This window comes from Eucalyptus grandis, chromosome 3, assembly GCF_016545825.1.
Source record: "Eucalyptus grandis isolate ANBG69807.140 chromosome 3, ASM1654582v1, whole genome shotgun sequence".
NCBI lineage: Eukaryota > Viridiplantae > Streptophyta > Magnoliopsida > Myrtales > Myrtaceae > Eucalyptus > Eucalyptus grandis.
In genome coordinates, this window is record NC_052614.1 from 3,094,443 (window position 1) to 3,119,720 (window position 25,278).

At 39.5% G+C, this 25,278-nt stretch overlaps 2 protein-coding genes and 1 pseudogene across 2 annotated transcripts; all 3 read left to right on the forward strand.

Moving 5' to 3' along the window:
- The first annotated feature begins 13,721 nt into the window (after positions 1-13,721).
- LOC120291387 lies at positions 13,722-15,265 on the forward strand (annotated as a pseudogene).
- Positions 15,266-18,711: 3,446 nt separating this feature from the next.
- Positions 18,712-19,908, forward strand: LOC120291389 (class V chitinase-like; the record flags this gene model as incomplete). The annotated part of the gene is made up of 1 exon (XM_039308668.1): positions 18,712-19,908. A coding segment is annotated over one exon (1,197 nt), but the record flags the coding sequence as incomplete, so codon positions are not given.
- LOC120291378 (putative cysteine-rich receptor-like protein kinase 35) lies at positions 19,309-22,654 on the forward strand. Its single transcript, XM_039308647.1, has 8 exons — positions 19,309-19,380; positions 19,502-19,903; positions 20,006-20,137; positions 20,248-20,429; positions 21,151-21,361; positions 21,578-21,815; positions 21,909-22,059; positions 22,153-22,654. The coding sequence occupies exons 3-8, from the start codon at positions 20,056-20,058 to the stop codon at positions 22,459-22,461; spliced, it is 1,173 nt and encodes a 390-aa protein (XP_039164581.1). The 5' UTR covers positions 19,309-19,380; positions 19,502-19,903; positions 20,006-20,055; the 3' UTR covers positions 22,462-22,654.
- The last annotated feature ends 2,624 nt before the right edge of the window (positions 22,655-25,278 follow it).

Below are 25,278 nucleotides of genomic sequence, written 5' to 3' on the forward strand. Positions count from 1 at the left end.
GGTGCACTAATTTGCAAGGTGGCACACTTAAGTTTATGAAGTGTCAATCTAATGACCTAATGTAATGATTGTCGACTTACTTGTTTCCCTCCCATTGGACCACTTATACCATGCCATCATGACTTAACCTACTTATTCTCCAAAGAGAATCTTATGGTAATGATGATCATATTTTCCATGGACATGTAAGTCAATGACTCATCATTCTCATTAAATGCCTGGATTTGATTAATCATGAGGCTTGGATATTTAGCACATGCCTAAATTAAATGCATTTCAAGTTTTGGTCTTTTAGAATATTCTACCAAGTTCTCTTCCAATTAGTTCACTTAGGTAATTGACCCATTCTTAAAGAATAAGTCACTTTGAATATGTGGCACCCTAAAGAGAGTTATGTGGCACCTAGGCCTTAGAATAGTAATAATTAGCCATCGTGTCTCTTTTCTATTAGTAGATTTGTTCAAGAGTCCCTTACTTAACCCCTCAGGTAAATCTTAGGTAATGATTATTAAATCCTCAAGTGGAGACCTAAGATGATGAATCACCACCTTCATTAAATGACCAAGGGGTTTTAGAATATTCTATCTTTTCCATTTCTAAAGAATAGGCAAGCATGGGACATAGACCATTAAAAGTGCAATTGGGACAGTGTAAGAGCTTTTTGTGCACATGTCCTATCAATCATTTCGACACATCCAAGGTTTGTTACGAAGCCACCATTGGTGTGGTTGTCATAGGTACAATTTGCCTTCTCGACTAGGTTAGTGGCCTAAGGTGTGGGCTCAATAGCTGGCCAACTGGGTCTAGCTAAGTGGATCAGCTTCTAAACCGACTCTAGGCCCAATCCAAACCGACTCTCAATTGTCATGTGGTTGTTTAAGATCGGTCAATCCATAACTAACACGTGATCTTACCGGGTCAACTCATGGTCACTCGCAGTTGGTACATGACCATGTCGAATTACTTGAGATCGGAACACAACTGTTTGGGATTGTTTCATGATCGCCCATCAATCCGTGATGATACGTGACCATCCCTCAATCAACTATTATGGTGGGGCGGTCATTCATTAACCGAACAACTCAAATCCACTTGCATGGTCGTTAGATTGGTCAATGGTTGATCCATTGATTAATCCATGATTGATTCTTCAATCGGTATATGGTTAATCTCTAAAATCGATCCACAGTCAATTCTCGCCACTAGCATGCTAGAATCATAGCTATTTCAAATAGGACAAAAATCACGGATGTTAGATGATTATGCACCACCATGGATAGATAGATGATCATGGATTGATCTCGTGTAGTCATGCATTAGTCGTGGGTGATTTCGCTTAGTCATGTACTGATCCCATGACCATAAATCGATCTCATGCAATCATGTGTCGGTCATGGATCGATCAATTCCACGCAACCACATAAAAATTGAGAGTCAACCACAAATTGACTATGCCCGGTCATGAACCAGTAATGAATCGATCATGGATCACATGCGATAGATCACAGATCGATTAAAAATCATTCATAAATCAGTTCAGTGATCTTACCACCTAGCCATGCACCAAGCGACAAGCCCAATAATGTGCTGGTTAGTCCTAGTCATGCGCCAAGCCATGAGCTCAGTCTTGTGCCAAGCCATCAGCTGGCCCTAAGCTCAATCAACTTGGCTTTGTGCCCATCTAGTCCAACCCAAGTGCTAGGCCAAGATAGGCCGCCAACTTAGCCACGCCAATCAAGCTTGGCTACGTCCAGTCTCATAGGGATGATCAAGTCTAGGATAGGTAGTTTCCAGACCTGGACCCTATACTTTACTCTATTATAATTAGTTTCCTTTTTTAGAACATGTACCCTACCTTGTTTGCACTGGAATTTGTTTTAGAACCTACCTATTTTTCCGATCCGACCCCATGGTTTATCCCATTTGCATTGGAACCTGTTTTGCAATCACCCGATATCCTCTATGGCTTCAAACTTTACATATACTTGAGAAAACAACAATGTAATCCCCTTCATTTGTATTGAAACATTAAACATATGTAATCAATAAGTACAACAATGTATTCCTCCTAATTTCCTCACTTCTAACAACTTCTTGGGCCCAAACACTAGCGCAGCGATACCCACAATGATGATGAGCTCAGGCACACCGAGATCGAATAAGGCATTACAAGTCAAACCCCTCTTCGCCCTCTGATTTTGCCTCTTGCCCAACCCAAAAACCAGTGAATTGCTATTGTGATAACACAAATTAGTGCTCTTGATGCTTCTAGTAAGAGAAGAAGGGTTGAAGAGGAAGGCGGAGGAGGAAGAAGAGAGCGGGAGTGAGGTGGGAGGCGATCTTGGGAGGAAGAAGGAGAAGAAGCTTCACATGAGCTTTCATCCACCCAATTCTCAGCATAAAACATCATCAAATCCACAAATAAAAAAAAAAACCCAAAATGCATGACGAGCACAAGAAAGAACAACCCACGACGTTCAATTGAAACCCCAAAAGAGAGCAAAACAACATTAAAGCATTGGATTGAACAAGGAAACCTAGATAACATAAAACACATATAGGGCTTACAAAAGAGGTCTTCTTTGTTGATGAGATGAAATAAAACAAGAGGGAGCCAGCAATGGACAGTGCGACTATAAGCCGACGAGGGAAGGAAGCGAGCGAAGAAGAGGAACGATGAAGGAGAAGTGTTGTGCAAAAGGAAAAATGTAGTTCTAAGATTAGAAATCAAAGGAAAAAAAAAATATAAGGTTTTGGACTTTTGGGCTTACAATATTGGTTCCAAAATTGGTTCTAAAACATCTTGTCGGTCTAATTCTCTAGTGGGCATTCACTCGAAACTAGGACCGGATCGATTCAAACCAATTTCTAATTTTAGAAATCGATTTTAATAGGAATCAATCTCGAACTTATTTTCCAGATAGGTTGGTCTCGTTCCCAAGTAGAACTGGTTCGGTTGCACACCCCTACAACCTCGCCCGATCATGAATTGGCCACAAACATTGGTCTAAATGATATAGTTGACTATGAATGAACATGAAAAGCTCTCGCCTGATAATATTAGCGCTTACATTGGTTTCCATCTCATGTTTGTAAAATGTTCTTCAGAAGTTAATCCATAAATGAAGAGCATGACTCATCAACTCAGGTGGTAATGAATTTAGGTGGAAATGAGGAGGATTTGGTTATTATTACATGTGATAACTTAAGTAATTTGCAAGCTACTTGAGTAACAAGAAACATGTGACCAAATCCAAAAGCCATGATGACAAATCTTAGACATTTAATGAGGGAATGAATCATCAATTTACTTGGCAAGCTATCCAAGACCAATGATTACCAAGTCTTGGCATTAAATGAAAAGGTATGGCTCACCTACTTATGTGGCAAGTGGAGATTTGGTCTTGCTCATAAGAGAATTTGGCTTAGAGAACCAAAAAGACAAGTCATGATTAAGGGAGGATTCACCAGCTTAAGCAGACCAATAAAGAGATTACACAAAAGTTATTATTAATCATCTCCTTAGAACCCTAGGGTGCCACATCATCAAATTAGGGTGCTATACCATCAGACTAGTCTTGCCACTAAAGGAAAGTTTATTAGGCCACTTGTGAGGCTCATTTAATGAGGAAAGGTTTATAAATAAAAGACCCTCTCCCATTTTCACCACCATTGACTCGCTTCTTCCTCTTCTTCCCTCTCTTGCACTCTCCCTCTCTCTTAGCTCACATTTGCTCACTCGCATTTGCCACTTAGCCATTCTTGGCTAACGCCTGCCGTCGATTGTAAGTAGAATCCCTAACCCTCAACTAGGATGATGATCTACATTGTTGGATTTGGATGTGTACTCACCATGCTTAGTTATGTGCATAATGAGGCATGTTTTGTATGGTGTGCTCATGTCCTTAGATGCATCATGCCCAAGATCATAGACAAGTCTCGCTTGACCTTGGACATGCATTGAGAGGTGTCAGTTTGAGCCATGAGTAGCTTGGTCATGTTCTCCTTCGGGCTTAGTTGTGTACATGTTTATGAGTGTTTGCATCATTATTCATGTTTTTGCATGCATAAGTATGATCACGCCCCAGGTCATACACTAGTCTTACCAGATTTTAGGATCAACATTAAAGCTTGATGGATCTGAGCCTTGCTTGGTCTTAGATTGGTATCGAGGCATGTCAATTTGAGTCTCAGTTGCCTTCAAATTGATATTAAACGTGTCGGTTCAAACCATGAGTTCTGTGTAGCGCTCGGCATATTATTATAGTTATGATGTTATAGGTCATGGCATACAAACACTTGCATGAGCACACCCTCGGGCCTTGTTTGCATCAATTAATATGAAAGATAAAAACACGCTCGTGTAATGCATGATGTGTGGTCACAAAAATGGAAAATAAAAGCCATCGATGCTTCTTGGTAGTAGTTTTCACTATGCCAAGGACAAATCTTTGATTGGGATGGTCTAGGAGCAATCCCTAAAGAGAATAATATCGGTTTAGGACGAGGGATGGTCCAAGAGCACGCCTCGAAGATAACAATATCGGTTTGGGATGAGGGATGGTCCAAGAGCATGCCTTTACCCCAAACGACGTGTGACGTTGCCTCATTCATGAGAACATGATGCCCTAGAGAAAGTTTCGGGATGCCGCCAGGAGTGGGCGATATCTCTAATTGAAACAGAAGGTCTAGTGAGGAAGGGTTGTATGATAGTGATTGTCGAGCCGTTTTTTTTTTATCTTGTTATTATGAACATGCGGAATGTGCACAACAACTATCTCCTAAAGAATACAACAATTAAGTAGTTAGGAAAACACAACATGAAACACACTATGTTTATTCAGCGTTAGTATTTTTATAAAGTCTTTTCTACGGACATGTTCTTATTTATATTAATCTTCTATCAACTATAGGTCAGGAGATTCCTATCTCCTTTAGTGTGCCTCGGCTCCAAAGAGTGAGACTTCCATACCTATAAATTTGAGGAAAACAACGAGGAGTTGAAAACTTAGTAAGTAAAATCACTAATCATCACATAGGATGACGTCTCATCATTGAACATAGCATACAGACATCATTCATGCTAATGCATTGATGGTAGATCGATAGCAAATTTATTGCTATACCTCAACTATATACATGTGATCAATTTTGACTTACGATAAAAATATGCCTTACCTTTGGCTTGTCAACAAGCATAGCAAACAATTGCTTGCAATGGCCAATGAGCCATTCTCTTGCAGTGGCAGGCAAGCCTCCAACGGCTTGCCGGCCATTGGGTGAGGGCCACAAAGCCCTTGTCGACCGGCAACGAGGGTCGTGGCCCTTGCCCACCGCTAGTGAGGCCCTCATGGCCCTCGCTTAGCCTTGCTCAAGGCTATAAGCGAGGCCAACCTTGTCATGGCTTAGCTATAGGCGAAGGCGGCCTCACTAGTGGCTGGTGAGGCCCTAGCAACATTTGCGTGGCATTTGCGTGGTGAGGGTGTGGCCCTCACCGAATGGCCGGTGAGCTGTTGGAGGAGAAAGAAGACCAAGAGGAAGAAGAGGAAAATGAAAAAAATTAATAAAAAATCAAAAAAAATTAAAAATTATTTAAAAATTGTCATATCGGCATTTGTCAACCGGCCAATCGGTGTCCACAATAGCGCCAGCTGGCTAAAATTGGCCAGAAAAACTGAATTGATACCAATATGAAAATGTTTTTGTCTAATTGAAAAATTTCTGACTGAATTGGTACAAATGCCAAAAATTTAGGACTTTTTGATACTTTTCTCATTTTTAACTTTTATAGACATAATTTTGATGGAGAATAAATATATCACACATATATACTTTTGAGATTTTGGTGTTGGAAAAAAATTATGATGATATAGTTTAGAATTTTTGATAACTTGTCAACATGAAAAGTCCACAGCCACGGCTAGGACATAAGGCAACGGTAGACTAGTCAGCGTAGCGATTGCATCCCTATTAAAAATGAGTTGCGCTCGATGGCCGCACATTGCAAGACCCTCGATGAGGAAAGCGAACCTTGAACAAGCTGTGGAGGAACCAACGGTCGGACAGTGATTTGACTAAAGAAGCAAACGACTCTCGAGTTCTTGTTTCCTTCGCAATGTCTGAGAAAGACCAATGTCTAAAGAAGTAATGAAACTTGAGTTCTGGTTTCCTACGTATACCCGATTGAAGGCCCTAGCAAAGCGGTTTTCTTCCTCCTCCCATAAATCTCAAACTGCCCACTCTCACTTTCACATTCTCTTCCGAGCTATCTCTCATTGTGGGCGAAGGTAAAATCACATATTTCTTCATCTATTCCTCTGTCTCTGTTGGGGAGAACCTGAGTACAACAATTCACCACGACCAAACGCAATCCAGGATCAATTTCTCCCCTGAAACTAAATCAACTAAAAATTTCTTAACCCCCAACAACAACTAGCAATGTATAGCCTCACAAAATGTAAATATAACGTCGAAATGATAAGTAAACAAAGCAAATAATGACACCAAGGATTTAACGTGGAAAACCTGATACGGGAAAAACCACGGACCGCCCAAAAACATCCATTAATCACCAAGAATAGTAGGATACACAAAGTATTCTTCTCTAGTCACACACTAGAGGCTCAACATCAATATTATAATCATCTTTTTCTCACCACATAGGTAGACAAACAAGTTTGGAGCAAGAAAACTTTAACCGCAACTGGAGAATTCAGAGACGGTTCTCGACGAACAAAAACCATCAACTTGTAGCCCTTGGTCTCACGAACAACATACTGAAATTTGAGCCGATTCCGTCATTATTTGGCCTTCGAATCAAAGCCGCAAAGTTGCAGCCCTTTTCCTTCTTCTTCCTTCCTCGTGCAGTTTTTGTTTTCTTTCTCTCCTCTCTTCACTTTTCGACGAACACCCCACCATGACAACTTCCACTTCTTTTTATTTTGTTTTGTTTTCTCTTTTTTTTTAATGCTGGCTGGGCCCCACATGAAGATGGATCCAGCCAACAAAACTCCCCATCCACCTCATGTGGGAAGATTCGTCATGCCCGCTTTTCTTCTACAAGCATCAAGCTTCATCACGGGCAAGGCCTTGGTCATCATGTCAGACTTATTGTTGTCAGTATGAACTTTCTTAAGTAGGAAGAGCTTCTCTTCTAGCTTTTCTCGGATCCAATTATACTTCACATCAACATGCTTCGATCTTGAATGAAACACCGGATTCTTGCTAAGATGGATGGCACTCATGCTATCACAATATAAAACAAACTTCTCTTGCTTCAAGCCCAACTCTTGTAGGAATTTTTGCATCTATAAAAGTTCTTTACCTCTTTTAGTAATAGCAATATACTCCGTTTCAGTTGTAGATAAAGCGGTGCATTTTTGCAATCTCGATTGCCATGAAACAGCTCCCCCTGCAAAGATTATTATAAAATCCGATGTGGATTTTCGGGAATCAACATCATCGGCATAGTCCGCATCCGAGTAGCTACTCAAATCAGGCTTCGCATTTCCATAACACAAGCAAAGTGTAGAAGTACCTCTAAGATATCTCAAAATCCATTTAACAGCAATCCAATGCTCCTTACTTGGATTAGAGAGAAATCTACTCACAACACCAACTGCATGAGCAATATCAGGTCTTGTACAAACCATGGTGTACATCAAACTACCCACAGCTAATGCATAAGGAATTTTTATCATCTCAACCTTCTCTTTCTCACTTGAAGGACACTCATTACTACTCAACTTGAAATGGCCTGCAAGTGGAGTACTCACCGGTTTACATATGCTCATGTTGAATCTTTCAAGCACCTTCTCAATATACTTCTCTTGAGATAACCATAATTTCTTCTTCTTCCTATCACGAGTAATTCTCATGTCTAAGATTTGCTTAGCCGGGCCTAGGTCTTTCATTGCAAAAGCTTTACTCAACTCATTTTTCAAGCTCTTAATTTTCTTGGCATCATGCCCAACAATCAACATATCATCCACATAAAGTAGAAGAATAAGAAAATCATTATCTGAAAATCTTTTCATAAAGACACAAGAATTGGAGTTTGTATTACCGTATCCTTATTCTTCCATTAATGATTCAAACTTCATATACCATTGCCTTGGCGCTTGTTTGAGACCATATAAGCTTTTCCTCAATCTACATACAAGGTGCTCTTTGCCTTTAACTTCAAAGTCCTCCGGTTGCTTCATATATATCTCTTCTTCTAGGTCTCCATGAAGAAAGACTGTCTTTACATTAAGTTGTTCAATTTCTAAATTCAAACTAGCGGCCAACCCAAGAACAACTCGAATAGAAGACATCTTTACAACCGGTGAAAAAATCTCTTCAAAGTCTATGCCATTCTTTTGACAAAAGCCCTTCACAACAAGTCTAGCCTTGTATCGTGGTTGTAAACTATTTTCTTCCGTCTTCAACTTGTACACCCACTTATTTGTGAGTGTTCTCTTACCCTGAGGCAACTTCACAAATTCAAATGTGTGGTTCTCATGCAAAGATTTAAGCTCCTCTTGCATGACTTCATGCCACTCATTCTTTCGTTCACATGATATAGCCTCTTCATAAGTTTCTGGCTCCCCTACATCAGTGAGTAACACATACTCATGTGGCAAATATTTTTGAGAAGGCCTACGCTCTCTTTCAGATCTTCTAACTTGAGGTAGGACAGATTGCTCTTGCTCAGCTATTTCACCTATCTCAGCTGAAGAGTCAATTTTATGTGAGGATTCACCATCTTCATGATTTCCATACACTTCTCCCCCATGATTTCTATTAATATTAGAAGGATTTGGGATGAAGCTAACTGAACGTTGAACTATATTCTTTGGTCTCTCTGCCTTGTCAATGTCTTCAATAGTTTGATACTCACAAAACACTACATCTTGGCTTCTAATGACTTTCTTTGCAACTGGATCCCATAACCTGTAGCCAAACTCTTCATGTCCATAACCTAAGAAGATACACTGTTTAGACTTGTCATCAAGCTTGGATCTTTCATCTCTTGGAACATGCATAAATGCTCGACAACCGAACACTTTTAGATGGTTGTAGGAAATATCTTTGCCACTCCAAACTCTTTGCGAAACATCCCCCTTAAGAGGAACCGATGGAGAAAGATTTATCAAGTCTATTGCTGTTCTCATCGCTTCAACCCAAAATGACTTAGGCAACTTCGCATGAGAAAGCATACGCCGAACCCAATCATTAATTGTTCGATTCATTCTCTTTGCCACTCCATTATGCTGTGGTGTTTTTGGAACAATCTTCTCAAGCTTGATACCATAATCCCTACAATAGTGTTCAAATGGGCCTTTATATTCACCACCGTTGTCAGCCCGAACACATTTCAGCTTCTTCCTGGTTTCTCTTTCCACATTGACATGAAATTGCTTGAAAGCCGCAAGTACCTGATCTTTAGATTTCAAAGCAATAGCCCACACTTTTCTAGAACAGTCATCAATAAATGTCACAAAGTATAATGCACCTCCAAGAGTTCTAGTATCCATGCAACAAATATCAGTGTGAATTAAATCAAGTACATTTGATTTCGTGTGTGGAGAGGAACTATGAAATGAGAATCTATGTTGCTTACCTGTAAGACAATGAGTGCATTCCTTTAGATTTTTCTCCTTCAAAGGTAAAATGTTATTTCTAGCAAGAGTTTCAAGTCATTTCTTGCTAAGATGACCCAACCTCATATGCTATAAATCAACCAAGGAATCCTCCACTGCATTTACCTCTTCTTTAATCAAGTCAGCTTGCATGGTGTAGAGAGAGCCTGTCTTCTTACCCTTTGCCACTACCATGGAACCTTTAGTCAACTTCCATTTGCCATCAAAGAAGGATTACAATAACCATCATCATCTAAGGCACTCGTAGAGATCAAGTGAAGTCGAATATCCGGAACATGTCTGACATTTTTCAAAAGCAAATTACATCAGACATCGGTTTCCAAACAAACATCTCCCATGCCAATAACCTTGAAAATATCGCTATTTCTCATCCTAATGCAACCAAAGTTGCCGCCGCGATAAGAAGCGAAGTAATCATGCCGTGAGGTGACATGAAAAGAAGCCACGGAATCAACAACCCACGTAGAGTCTTGGCATGTAAAATTCACATATTCGTCATCACATACAAACACAATATCGCCATCGGATGCAACCGCCGTTGTAGCTTGTTTCTCTTCTTTCTTTTGATCTCCATTTATCATGGAATCTATCTCTCTTTGGCAACCAACACTCTTCTGCATAATGTCCCATTTTGCCGCAATTATAACACTTGACACTCCTCCTCAGTCTTGATTTTGACCTTCCTCTTGACTTGCCTCAGGTATCATTTCTTTGAAACCTTCTTGATTGACTTCTCGTCTTGTGTTCTATAACAAGAGCATCCAACGTAGAAGCATAATTCAAGCCTTTTCTTCTTGTTTCTTCATTGAACAAGCTTTCTTTAACCATGCTCATAGAAAGCACAGCAAAAGGAGCCGAGTTGTTTAATGCCACAACCAAGGTGTCCCAACGATCAGGAAGAGTACCAAGTAATAAGCATGCTTACAATTCATCACCAAGATCAATCTCAAGATTTGTCAATTGATTTACAACATCTTGAAATTCACTCAAGTGTTCCGCCATATTACTCCCCTTCTTATATCTCAAATTCACAAGTCACTTAACTAAAAAGCTTTATTTTGTGGAGTTTTTCTCTCATAGAGATTTTGTAATTTCTTCCACAAAGTGTCTGCCTTCGTTTCTTGAGCAACATGATGAAACACATATCATCAATCCATTGTCGAATAAACCCAACCGTTTTCCGATTCATTCTCTCCCATTCTTTGTCTTCCTTATCTCCTTTGGCTTCATCACCCTCAATAGGATCAAATAAGTCTTTGCAATATAACACATCTTCCATCCGAGGCTTCCAAATAGAATAATTCGAGGCATTTAACTTAAACATGGTGCTACTGGTTTCTTCCATTTAACAATAGAATTTCGACCTTAGCTCTGATACCACTTGTTGGGGAGAACCCGGGTACAACAATTCACCACAGCCAAACGCAATCCAGGATCAATTTCTCCCCCGAAACTAAATCAACTAAAAATTTCTTAACCCCCAGCAACAACCAACAATGTATAGCCTCACAAAATGTAAATATAACGCCAAAATGATAAGTAGACAAAGCAAATAATGACACCAAGGATTTAACGTGGAAAACCCGATGCGGGAAAAACCACGGACCGCCCAAAACATCCACTAATCACCAAGAATAGCAGGATACACAAAGTATTCTTCTCTAGTCACACACTAAAGGCTCAACATCAACATTACAATCATCTTTTTCTCACCACATAGGTAGACAAACAAGTTGGGAGCAAGAAAACTTTAACCGCAACTGGAGAATTCGGAGACGGTTAACCATCACCTTGTAGCCCTCGGTCTCACGAACAACATACTAAAATTTGAACCGATTCCATCAATATTTGGCCTTCGAATCAAAGCTGCAAAGTTGCAGCCCTCTTCCTTCTTCTTCCTTCCTTGTGCAGTTTTTGTTTTCTTTTTCTCTCTCCTCTCTTCACTTTTTCGACGAACACCCCACGCATGAGAACTTCCACTTCTTTTTATTTTGTTTTGTTTTCTCTTCTTCTTTTTTTAATGCTGGCTGGGCCCCACATGAAGGTGGACCCAGCCAACAGTCTCCTATTTTGATTTGAATCCAGACAACCAAACGTAGTAATAAGGAGATTTGCAATCCCATCTCATCTTAATCAGCTCAACGAAAAGGGAGACCTATTGCATGTCCTGTTAGTTACGGCGTCAACAAGAAACTCGAATGAGCTCCTTACGAAACAACGCGGGAAATCTACATAGTAACATTAACAGACTAGCAAGACAACGATAGATATGATTGGCATCAGAGGGCTTGTTTGGATCTATTCGTGGATGGACTGGTTTTTCAGACATTAGCATTGATTCCCACTTCCACAATCCACGAAAGATGGTGAATGCTGCATCTTGCGGTCCCTTAAATCACCGTCGGAGTTCCATGCACGAAGCACGGTCAATTGATGAGAAAAAGAATAGCTCGTTCCCCACGCATCATAGTTGACGGAGTCAACCGTTGTCCTTGAGATCCACTACATCTCGATTATTGAATTGTGTGGATCTTACATGGAACTCTCGTGATCCAATGATTGGATATAGTGGATTCACATGCATCGTGTGCATGCAATGCGTACTCCCTAAATAGGGCCTTTGAAAAATGAAGTCATCAAATGAGTTTGCTCGATTATGTAACATTATATTATGGATCGGACGATTTGAGTCGTCAGATCTAAAGAATACTAAATGTAGCCCAAGCAAGCATTTCACGAACTTAGTGCATATATTTTATTAAAATTGAATGGGGATCATCAAATTTGAAGGATCCATATGGTTTACAGTTCACCGTAAGTGCCAAAATTTGGCACAAATGGACACTTAAATATCAAAAGTTCCAAAAGGTTGCCATTTAAAAAAAAAAAAAATTGGGACACTTAAGTGCCAATTTTGACAATAGGCAACTAGAAATCCGACATGGCATTATTTTAAGAATAAATTAGTTTACGTGGCTTGCTGGAGTTGCCTACTCAGCAATAAATGTGCAAAATGACGTTGTTTTGCCCCCAAAATTGATTTTCAATATAAATATTAATTAAATTAAAATAAAACATAATTTTAAAAAAGGAGTAGCAGCAAATCAGCGAGGGCCTCTGCAGCCCTCGCTGTTACCACCCCACCAATGCTAGAAAGGGCCAATGAGGTGGGGCGAGGGTCGATCGAGGTCACTAGCATGGCCAATGACCTCGGCCAAACATTGGGGAGGACCTATAGGCCTCGCGTAGATCCGGGCGAGGCTCACGGTCCTCCCTAGATTCAACGAGGACCCTGCCTCAGCTAGTGGCAGCCCTTGGCTTGATTGGGCGAGACCCAATGACTTCGGCCGACCCTTGCCCCATTGTTGCCAACCCTTTTTGTTGCGGCTCATTTTGTTTTTAATTTAGTCTTTTATTTTAATTAATATTTATATTAAAAATTAAATTTTGGAGATTAAACGACATTATTTTGGGACAAGCTCGTTATGTCAACGTCACATGGATAATTTTTTTAATAAAGAATTGCCACCTCAAAAAAAAAAAAAGTCTTTGAAAAATGCCACATTAGCATTTTGGCTGCAATTTCTCACTGTTAACATGTAAGTGTCTATTTCTTCTCCGATTGTGATACTTAGGTATATATTTTAGAAGTTTTGACACTTAGGTATCCATCCGTGTCGAGTTTTGGCATTATGGGTGTTTGGAACTCAATCCATTTGTGATCCATCATAGCTCAAACTCATTTTAGAACATGAACAACCACTCCTATAATAATTTCTCCTTGTAGCGCAGACTTTTGAGTAATCTATCATGAAAAAGAGTGCAGAAAAGAACTTCCCCTTCTTAATCGATCGGGTCAGAGCACAGGAAAGCCTTATTCACATGAAATTTCTTAGTCACGATCATCATCCCCGTACCACTAAACTTGAGCCCCACATGCGTATGCAGTCCGATAAATCCTGTATAAAGCCAGCTAAAAAACGTACAACCTCCTCCGTGTAACTCATAAAAAATGGCTTCCGACTATAATCGTGTCCTTCTCTTTCTCTTCATCTCCTTTCTCTCTCTCTCCTCCAAATCAACTCATGCATGGCCCAAAACGTCAAAGGAGGCTATTGGTTCCCGGACAGCGGCATCATAGCCTCCGACATCAACTCGGCCCTCTTCACTCATCTCTTCTGCGCATTTGCTGACGTCGACGCATCGACGAACCAGGTAGTCGTATCGTCGTCGCACGCTTAGTCTTTCGCAGCCTTCACTCGTGATGTCCAGCAGAAAAAACCCATCGGTCGTAACCCTCCAGTCCATTGGCGGCGGGGGTAACAAATCGATTGCGGACAACATTGCATCCGTGGCGCGCCAGTTGAGCTCCCGAAAGTCTTTCATTGATTCCTCTTTTGCCTTGGCTCGGTCGAACGGCTTCCATGGCCTCGATCTTGATTGGAGCCCCGAGATAGCGACGAGAAGATGGCCAACTTGGGGTTGCTCCTCCAGGAGTGGCGGGCTGCGGTAGCTGCTGAGGCGGCCAGCTTGGGCAAGGATGCTTGCTTTTGTCGGCAGTGGTCCATTACTTGCCGCACCACTGGTCTAACACAATTTATCCGGTGGCTGCCATGGCGGCGAGCTTGGATTGGATCAATGCGATGGCCTATGATTTCTATGCACCCGGTTGGTCCTCTACCACAGGACCACTTGCGGCTCTCTACAATCCAGGTATGGGTAGTAACTTTCACTTTTGGGGTTGTAAACTTTGACTATTCTTTGGTAGAACGAAATTTCCTTAATTTTCTGTATCAAGACTCAAAAATTCTGTTACCTCAACGTCAAGAGAATTACAACACAATTTTCCATTCAAAGCATAAAGTGTTAGTCCACGAGTAATTGACATGGTTTTGTTCTTTATTTAAAATCCTCTATCAGTCCTCGTTAAATTCATAATTTTCTTGGTAATGAAACCGTCAGTCCTTTTAATTTAGGGAAAGGCGTAAGTGGAGACGATGGGGTAAGCGTGTAGATTCAGGCCGGGATGCCGGCAGAGCAGATCGTGCTCGGAATTCCATTTTATGGAAGCGCATTCGCTCTCGCGGATGCCAACAACCACGGCTTCTTTGTGCCCTTCACTGGGCTGGCGATATCCTCCGAGGGGATGAGGATGTACAATCAAATCACGACGTACATATCCCTAAACAACGCTACCACAGTGTACAACTCCACGGTCGTGTCTGCCTATTGCTATTCTGGGACGACATGGATCAGCTATGATGATATACAAGCCATCTGTACCAAGGCGGCGTACACTAAGGGAAGAGGACTTAAAGGTTACTTTGCATGGCATGTTGCTGGTGATGACGACTGGGTTCTCTCCCAAGCAGGTGAGTTTATGATATCCGTTTTCCATCCTCGGCAGTTTCCTCTCTTCGTGCTCTGATTAAAGAAAGAGTGAAAACTTTTCCAGATTAGTTAATCAATTTTCGACGGTCTAGTTCTAATTCCTTCAATTTCAACCTGTTGTTGCAGCTTCAGCTTCAGCTGATATTGCGAGCAAGGAAATTACTCACCCCCATATATTTTTCTTACTTCTTATGATCGAGTATATGTGGTCCTTCTGGTTTATAGTCTGATTTATAATTGAGAAGGTGAAGGTAATTGGAACTATACGACTAAGAAAATTAATGGTAATGTGAACTTGCTACCCTTACCACGAGAGAGCAAATCTCCCATTCGTTGAAGCAGAAAGAATCGGCATCACAACACAACCCAACAAGCTTGAGATATTTAGAGATGCAGCGTAGGTCTTCTTAATGATGTATAAGAGCTTGTAAGTTTCATCTTAGGAGGTTGGCATCACACCCCGATTCCACAAAGATAGGAGCATGACATGACCGTCTTTTCTCCAATTTCAACCTGGTATTACAGCTTCAAGTTCGTGGTGACCTCAATGACATCAAAGGAGACATTATTTACTAATGTTAATCGGAAGTTTGGTCCAATAATGTGATGGATTTATAGTATTGCATCTCATTGTAAAATCTATTCTTAGGTCTTGTTTGGTAACCATCTTATTTTCCTCTTTTTTTGTTCTTTTGTTCCCTGGAACAGCGGAACAAAAAAAGAAAAAAAAAATCTATTTGATAATGTTTACTAATTTTTCCATTACCTGAAATAGATTAGTAGCCAGGGAATAGATTTGGAATAAATCAAGAATTATAAAAAAAAAAAAATACCTACATCTTTGTTCCCAGGAACAAAAAGAGAAGTACGGCCATTTAAAAAAAGATAAGCTCATCGTAACCTATTGTCTGTCTTTACACAATCAACACAAGGTCTAGTCTCCTAACCCAATCCAAGTCCCCATATTTCGAATAAATATATATATACAACAATTATGAGATTTAGGAAAAAAAAAAAAAAATAGAAATAAGATTTTGAGTAGTTTTACTAGATTATAGTGTTAATTTTAGTTTAGAATTAGTTTAACATTAAAAAATGTGAATCTTTTAATGAAAATTGGATTCAAAATTGAATAAGCTTCTAGGGCTTTACTATATGGAATTTTTAAATACCATTTTCTTTTAGAGACAATACTAGGTCATAAAAGTTTGGTGACTCCGGTATTCTTCTTTTAAGATTCTATTGGAGACATCCTTTAAGATCATCTACAATTTTGTTTTAATAGAAAACTAGATGGCTTTGAACAAATGTTTTGCATTACAATTTGTCTTGTGTTATAGCAGTCGAATAGTCTATGCTCTTTGAATTTTTTATGTCATTTGATTGAAGATTTGATGAGTTTGTGCAAATAAGCACACCAAAGATCACTTCCATCCTCAATTGTTCCGCCATTGCCCATTTTATCAAGCAACGTTGGCTCTTCTTCTTATAGTTAAAAAGGTTTAAAAGGGCTATCCATTTATTTATTATAATGCCCAAAGATTTACCATCAACATCCTCACATTATGAATTATAAATCAACGGGACTCTTTGTTGTCATTTCCAACCATTCATTTTTTATTCACTATTATGTTAGATTTTCTGAGAGCATTTTGGAATATTTTAGTCAATTAAATTCTTACAAAAGTATAGTTTTATTTAAACATGAATTTTTAGGTCTCCACTAACATTTTTATAATTAAATGAAAAACATTGAGAATATAAATTTTTAGGGTCGTACCAAACACATTTATGTTTGTTTTCTATTCTGAGAAAAAAAATTATTCAGTTATCAAAAGAATTCTTATATTAAGAAACTTATTCAGGGAATAAAAATGAAAAAAATTCTACATAAAAATTATTTCCGAAAATAAAAATGTTATCAAATGCATCCTTATTGGATGAGCTAAAGCAAGATCCAATGGATTTATACAATCTAACATTAACATGGGCTTGATAGTCAGCACGTAAACACATTAAGAATGCAAAGGAAAAGAATGGATTTCAATAACCAATAGAGTAAAAGGATTTGAAAGGAATGAGTTAGAATGTTATTGGAATGTAAACGGGGAAAAGCAATGAAAAGAACGCGTATAGAGATGAATTTCTTTATAAATGAAAAACTTTAATAATCCCTTCCGATCTATTCTCTCAATTTTGACGAGATTGTGATTTTAGAATAATTTCTTTACCTCTTAGTCCATCCAATCGAACTATATGTTTGACAAAATACTTCAAATCAGGAAGCCGAACCGTCTGTCCAATTGGTGCCCTATTGAAAATTTTTCTTAAGGATGAGATTACATAACAAGATAGGCCTGATCATCGGTTGGATGCAGTGATACATGACCCGTATATTTGGTCAATCACATTCATTCCCAAAAGGGAAAAAGCCATAAATAAAATAATAAAAAATAATAAAAAAAAAAAAAACTTTACATTATACTCAACATGACATTTATTCCGAACCCTTTTTTTTTGTAACATAAAAAACCCTAAACTATTTTAAGTGAGGCATATTTATCCTTTGTCAATATTTTGTTAAATGAATTTTCAGCCAAAATAATGTGATTTTTATTTTACTTAAGTCACGTGGACTAGGAGCAAACATGGTTTCAAGGTAAAACTGAAACACGAGAACTAGACCAGTGGGAACTTATCTAGTTCTAGGTTTCAAGATCCAAAATATGCAAGGTAGGTTTCAAATTGTAAAAATTAAAGATCTCATTTTGATAGGTAGGTTCCAAGTTCTTGATTAGCGAAACTTGAAACCTAGAACCTGTAACCTAGAACTTTGAATAATTTTTTGTGTTTTTCTTGATTTATGTCTTTGCACAATCTTGCGATGTCCTATAACATTCAATGATAAGTGTATAATTTGGAACTACTATATAAGTTTTTATTTTATAAATTATACTTTTATTTTATTAATACTTGACATTTTTCAAATGTCTAAATATAAGTTAGTGTCAATAAATTGTAGTAGCAAGTAATTGATAATATAGGTGGAATTTGGGTGGACCCTAGAATTGATTTTAACCTATAACATGGTAGGTTCCAAATTTCTGGGTATGTAGAGTATGTTCTAGATTCTAAAAAATACACAACTGGTAAGTTTTAGGTTTCAGGTGAAATTTGCACGGAATTTTGAATCGCTCACTCTTAAGATGAGCACTATTAATATTTACTTTTTGATGTTTCTATAGGTAGTTTTTAATGGTTTTTTTGACAGAATTTTGGAAAAAGGTAAATGTATCACAAATTTACAATTTGAGACTTTTGGTGTCAGAGAAATTTTTTTAATTTAAACTAAATATGTCTGCATATAATTTAAGATTATTATTTTTTTTTAGCTTTTCACCTTTCCCAAAATGAAAAGTCCACGGCCACGACCACGACCACGACCCGGGCGGAAGGCACCAGTAGACTCAAGACAGCGTAGCGATGGCATCCCGCAAAAAATGAGTCGCTCTCCATGCGCCACGTTGCGAGAATTTCGCTGAAAGTGAACCTTGACCAAACAACGGTCGAGGAATCAACGTTGCAAAAATTCGCTGACGACACTCGAATTCTTGTTTCCGACGTACTGTCTGAAGAAGCAATGACACTTGGACTTGAGTTCTGGTTTCCTATGTAAACCCGATTAAAGGCTCCAGAAGAGCGGTCTTCTTCCTCCTCCCGTAATCTCAAGCCACCCACTTCCGCTTTCACATTCTGTTCCGAGCCGTCTCTCAAGGCGGGCGAAGGCAAAATCGCCTGTCTCTTCATCTTTTTCCTCTGTCTCCCCCCATCTTCGGAGGCACAAACGTGGGTCAAGTCCGGTTACTTCTACGCCGGCAACGAAATCCCGGTCTCAGACATCGATTCCTCTTTGTTCTCTCACCTCATATGCGCTTTTGCTTACATCGACTCTTCGACCTATCAGCTCTCCGTCAACTCCTCCACTGAGCAATCCTTCTCCACCTTCACGAGCACCGTGAAACGCAAGAACCCTTCGATCACCACGCTGCTATCAGTGTGGGCAGCAGCGTGGGCAGGCCGAGAGGATCCTTCAGCTTTCGTTTCGATGCTCAGTGAGTCTTCTTCAAGAAGGTCCTTTATCGAGTCTACCATAGAAAAGGCAAGGCTTTATGGGTTCAGTGGGGTTGATCTCTGTGGGGTCTTGCCCAGTAGGAGCATTAACATGACCAATTTGAGTGCCCTTTTGCGGGAGTGGAGAGATGCTGTAGATGAAGAATCAAGAAAATCTGGGAAACCTCCGTTGCTGCTAGTAATGGCCGTGTATTGTCAACCCATTTTTAACTCCGTGAGTTACCCACTTGACTCAATTCAGAGAAATTTGGATTGGGTTCACCTAAATGCGTATGATTACCATCTCCCCACCAGGGAAAGATTTGCGCTCCCTCACGCAGCTTTATTTGATCCAGCAAGCCAGAACAACACAGACTTCTGCATAACTTGGTTGCTGACTAGACGATTTCCTGCAAGAAAGCTGGTTCTGGGCTTGCCCTATCATGGCTATGCTTGGCAGCTTCAGGATTCGAGCGCCGATGCCATTGGCCATCCAGCAGTGGGGCATGCTGTGACGGCGGATGGGTCATTTGGATACAAGGCTATAAAATCTTATGTCCGAGATTCTGGTTATGGAGCCAGTCCTGTTTATGATGGTACATATGCGGTGAATCTTTTCAGAAAGGGATCGGTATGGATCAATTTCGATGATGTGGAGGCCATCCGAGCCAAAGTAACTTATGCCAAGGAAAAGGGGCTCCTTGGTTACAGTGTGTTTCAGGTTGGCAATGATCAGAACTGGGTCCTTTCTCGGACAGGTTAGGATTAAGTACCTCACAGGAATTTCTGAAGGTTTTCAAAAATTATTGCATTGAAAATGTAGAACTAAATGTAATTCAAGCACTTAATTGCCTTGTCAGCTCAAGAGGCCAGTGAAGATCAGCAACACAGGCGATGGTTCTGGCTTGTTATGCTTATTTCGATTGCTGTAATTGTTCTCCTTATATTTGGCCCGATATGCTACTTACAGAGGAGAACATTGAAATCAAAAGGTACGTTTTCTAAACTTTACTGGAGGATTACTCTAATTTGGTTGGAATCAGGAACATTGACTTCGGAAGAATTAAAGTTCTAGACACATTTTCTTGATGTTGGTTCGCAGGTATTTCGGGTGTAATAAAAGGATTTAGTAGCCGATTAAAGACTATGGTGTGTAAAGTTGAAAGTCTTGAGAGTGGTACTCGTAGTCTGCGAACATTTGGTTATGCTACCCTCAAAGCAGCAACTGATGACTTCTCAAGTGAAAATAAGCTTGGAGAGGGTGGATTTGGACCTGTTTACAAGGTAAAATATATGAGGCCATTCTTAAGCTAAAGATTATTATTTTCTGTTTCATTGCAAATCCCATGAAGTACGTGTTGGGAGAACGAACCACGATTGAGGGCCAGATTTGGTCCTTTTGCTCTATAACATGCGTTCGTTGTTGCATAATGTTTTTCTTATTTTTTACGCTCTAGAATATGTGGTCCTTCTCATTTATAGTCTGATTTATAATTGAGAAAGTGAAGGTAATGGGAACTTTTCGACCGAAAAAAAATGGTAATGGGAACTCCCTACTCTTACTATGAGAGCAAATCATTTATCATGTTAAACAAAGGTATGCCGGCTTTCTCTGTAGCAGCTGCCAGTTGGTTGGTTTATACTCGCGATTTCAATCATTTAGTTGGAATGAGTCGGTGAGTATTTCTCCCTGAAGCTACATGCCTCTAAAAGAAAAAAGAATTGGCATCGCAACACAACACAATAAGCTTGAGATATTTAGAGATGCAGCGTAGGTCTTCTTAATGATGGATGCAAGCTTGTAAGTTTCATTATACGAGGTTGGACTTGGATGCCGTCTGCTCAAGTTTTGTTTTTCATTAATGTTCCTTGGGGTTATGTGACTTATGTCATAGACAAAACACTGTCTTCCAGCATAAACAGTTAAAAATTTTCTTAGTCTACCATGTTCGAGTGGAAATTAGTTGCCCTGTTCTGACCATCAGCGTACATACCTGTTGCTCAGGGCAAGTTGCCCAAAGGACAGTACATTGCAGTGAAGAGACTTTCGAAAACTTCAAACCAAGGGCTCGAGGAGTTCGAGAACGAAGTTATGCTCACTGCCAGCCTGCAACATGTCAACCTCGTTCGCCTAATTGGATTTTGTACCAACAGGGAAGAAAAGATGCTGATCTATGAGTACATGCCAAATAAGAGCTTGGACTTCTACCTATTTGGTTCGACATCTTCCTTGCTTCTTAATATCAATTGAGCAAAACCTGGGTGTTTTTAAGTGACATCTAGTGTGATACTCCAAGAGGCTTAGACGGGTCCCCAGTTCCGCTACAATGGCTAGGGCAGCTAGACCCTTTTTAGCATTTTGGGTACACAATGGTATGCAATGCTATAATTTTGCTTCTGGTTCTGATAGTCTTTAGGTTTTGATGATGCAGATCCAATAAGAAAATATTCGCTGGATTGGGTGAGACGTGTTCATATCATAGAAGGCATTACACAGGGGCTTCTTTATCTCCAAGAATACTCAAATTTCACAATAATTCATCGAGACTTGAAAGCCAGTAACGTTCTGCTGGATGATCAAATGAACCCCAAGATATCAGATTTTGGTTTGGCGAGAATATTCAGGAAGGATGACCTTGAGGCAAATACCAGCCGAATTGTTGGGACTTAGTAAGCGAGCTAACTAAGCCCTCTAGGTTATTCCTCACAGGTATTCTCCTCCTAAAGTCTGCTGCTTAATCCAATTTCTGTTCTTGTATGCAGCGGGTACATTCCTCCAGAATACGTGAGGAAAGGCATATACTCAATGAAGTACGATGTCTACAGCTTCGGGGTACTGCTGTTGCAAATCATCAGCAGTAGAAGGACTTCATGTTACTATGGCTTAAATGAAAATCTGAATCTTCTCGAATATGTAAATAGAGATTATTCGTGATTCAAAATTTTTCAGGCTCAAATTTAGGAACATGAATTTTGACTTTTAACCAACTGGCGTTCTCAATTTCAGGCATATGAGCAGTGGAAAGACGATAAATGCATGGAGTTCATTGAACCGTCTCTGGATGACTCTTCATCATCCTGTAAGCTCTTAAGATGCATGCAAGTGGCTCTTCTATGCGTGCAAGAGAAGCCTGGGGACAGACCCTCCATGTTGGAAGTCTCTTCAATGCTCAAGAATGAATCTTCAGCTGTGAACTTCCCCAAGAAGCCTGCATTTTCAATTACCGAGGATGAAGATGAGGATGACAAGTGCTTGCTCAAGGAAGCAATTCATTCAGTCAATGATGTATCAATTTCTGAATTGTTTCCTCGCTGATTGGACATTGCATAAATCCAATGCTTTGAATACTAATACCATAGAATATTTGGTCAACTTATTGGGTTGCCTAGTACTTCGTTTGTCCCGGTGGCATTTTTTTTCCCAATTAATTGTAATTTTTTTTTTACAATTGTATATGTTTTTACAATTTAGAGGCAGTTCAAGTTAGGAGTGATTGATTTCTGATTCAGTTCAATCCCACCTAGGAACTGAGAACCAGATCAGAGGGATTGGTTTTCAGTTTCTAGAATCGATTCAGTTCCTGAGCGGTCCGATGGAACTGATCGCTTGCTCCATTTATTCCCAGCCTTTGTCCGATCACACCACGAACTCAAGGCGTCGTTCTCACAATCGGCTTGAGATGACTGAGTCACGGGCAAATCAGACCCCAAACCGCACGCATTCAGAGACTTTTGCCTTCACAGAACACAACTAGACCGAGAATCAAGCAAAAGTCTCGTGAAAATGAACCGCGAGACACGGAAAGTGCGACACAAAAGGGCAAAATACAGATCATTACCTTGACGAGGATCGAGATGCGAGAAACAGAGCAAGAGAGGAGGCGAGGGTCGAGACGATACTGCGAGGGGAGGCATGAAGCTCGAGCGAAAGGGATGTGACTTAGGCAAGAGAAGGTGCCGCCGCGCTGCCATTTGAGAGTAGAACGAGAGGGACGAGAGGGAAAGAGACGAGGCGTGAGAAGCGAGAGAGAGAGAGAGAGAGAGAGAGAGAGGCAGGCTAGGCACGACTGTGACTTCAGTCTGTGAAGAATGACTGATGAACGAGGCATCTCCGGAGCTACGCGAGGTAAGACGAGATTATTGAGTAGGGTTTGAGTTTACACTCTTAACTTCACAGTGCTGCTCTTTAAGAAATTGACATATCCAGTTCGGGCAGTTCGGTTCTCATCCTAGAACCGAGAACTGGAGCAGTGCTCACTAGAATTGTCCACAGTTTGCTAGTTTGGTCCAATTTGGGCGGTCCTAGTTCGATCATCCATCTTGCTCACTACTAGTTCAAGTGTTCCTTCCTTTGTCTAGTAAACTGTTAAGGGAAAAATACTGAAAAAAGTATTAAACATAATACATTGGTATCAATTCAGTTATAAACTTTTTAATTGGATCAATTTAGTCTTAAATATTTTCACATTAATACTAATTTAGTTCATTTGGCTAACGTAGGTTGGAAATCACTAACATGAATGTCAACCGTTCTAAGTAGTATGATTAGTGCTGATATGAATATTTTTTAATAATATTTTAACAAAATTTTGAATTTTTTTATAATTTTTGTTTTTCTTTTCTTTTTATATTAATTTTTTTCTCCTTTCATTTTGGCTGGCATTGAATGACTTAAATTAATTGGAAATTATTGATGTAGACGCTAACCATTTTACATAGCATAATAGACATAACATGAATTCTTATTTTTTAATTTAGTCAAAATGACTTGGTAACTCACATAATCTGATAATTGAGATGGAGTGAGTTCATGCTCCAATGAAAAGAGTTTTCGAAAGATAAAGTCAACATACGATTTTAGAGAATAGCACATGTACCCCAAGCAAGTACTTTACGTGGCTAGTACATATATTGCTTAAAATTGAATCGGGATTGTCACGTTTGGAGAACCCACATGGGAGCCACCCTTTTCAATGGTTCAAACTGAATTTAGAATACGAACACCCCCGTAAACTAATTTCTCCTTGCAGCCCATGTGTGTATATTTATATAAAGGTTCGAATCACTTAGATCTATCGTCAAAGAGAGTGCGGGAAAGAATTTGCCTTCTTAATTGACTCGGTCATTCGAGCACAAGAAAAGGCCTTATTCGCATGAAAGTTCTTAGTCACGATCATTATCCACATTTCCCTAAACCTGATGTTCTAAACTAGAGTTAGGTAAGGTCAGAACCCTCGAATTAATACGAAACTTAAGCTACAACATGCGCATGTGGTCCAATACATCCTATTTAAAACCAACTAAAAAATGTATAGTCTCATCATAAAAGCTTGTCAGAAGCTACTCCTTATTCGAGCATTCTAGTCATAGCAAACACTCTCCACCCTTGTCAAACCCAATTGTTATAGGCTCATAAGTTTCCGCATGGTTCGTCTCCCAACCCCACACCTATTGGAGGAGGTCTTGCTTTGACATTATAATTATGACACCCTAAATTTAACTCACTTGAGATATTGTTGTTGGTTTATGCATGTTGTTATAATTTTAACCAAATGGATGTGAAAAATGTCTTTCCAATTGTTATATTAAAGAAAAAGTGTCCGTACAACAACGATAATGATCTAAAGAACTTGATAAGACTAGTTGTGTTTATCAACTCAAGAAAGCTCTTTATGGACTTAAGCAAGTTCCAAGAGCTTGGCATCAAAGGTTGTGTACTTTTCTTGTTGAAAAATATTTTGAAAAAGAAAAAGTTGATACAACTTCATTATGCAAAAGAAAGATCATATTTAGCTTTTAGATATGTATTGATGATATCATCTTTAGATTATTAATGAGTTATTTGCAAAGAATTTGCTAATATCATGTAAAACAAGTTTGAAATAAGGATGATGGGAAACCAAACTCCTTTCTTGAACTTCAACTCAAACAAACCAAAGTTTTTTTTTTTTTTTGGTAAAAACAAACCAAAGTTGGCACTTTCACATTTCAAGAAAAGAAACGCTTCAGAATTAGTGAAGAATTTTGGGATGGAAACATGATAATCGGTACACCATGCCTTCATCAACCAAATTTGACAAGGATGAGAAATGTAAGTTTGTCAATCCTAAGCTATATAGGAGAATAATAGGAT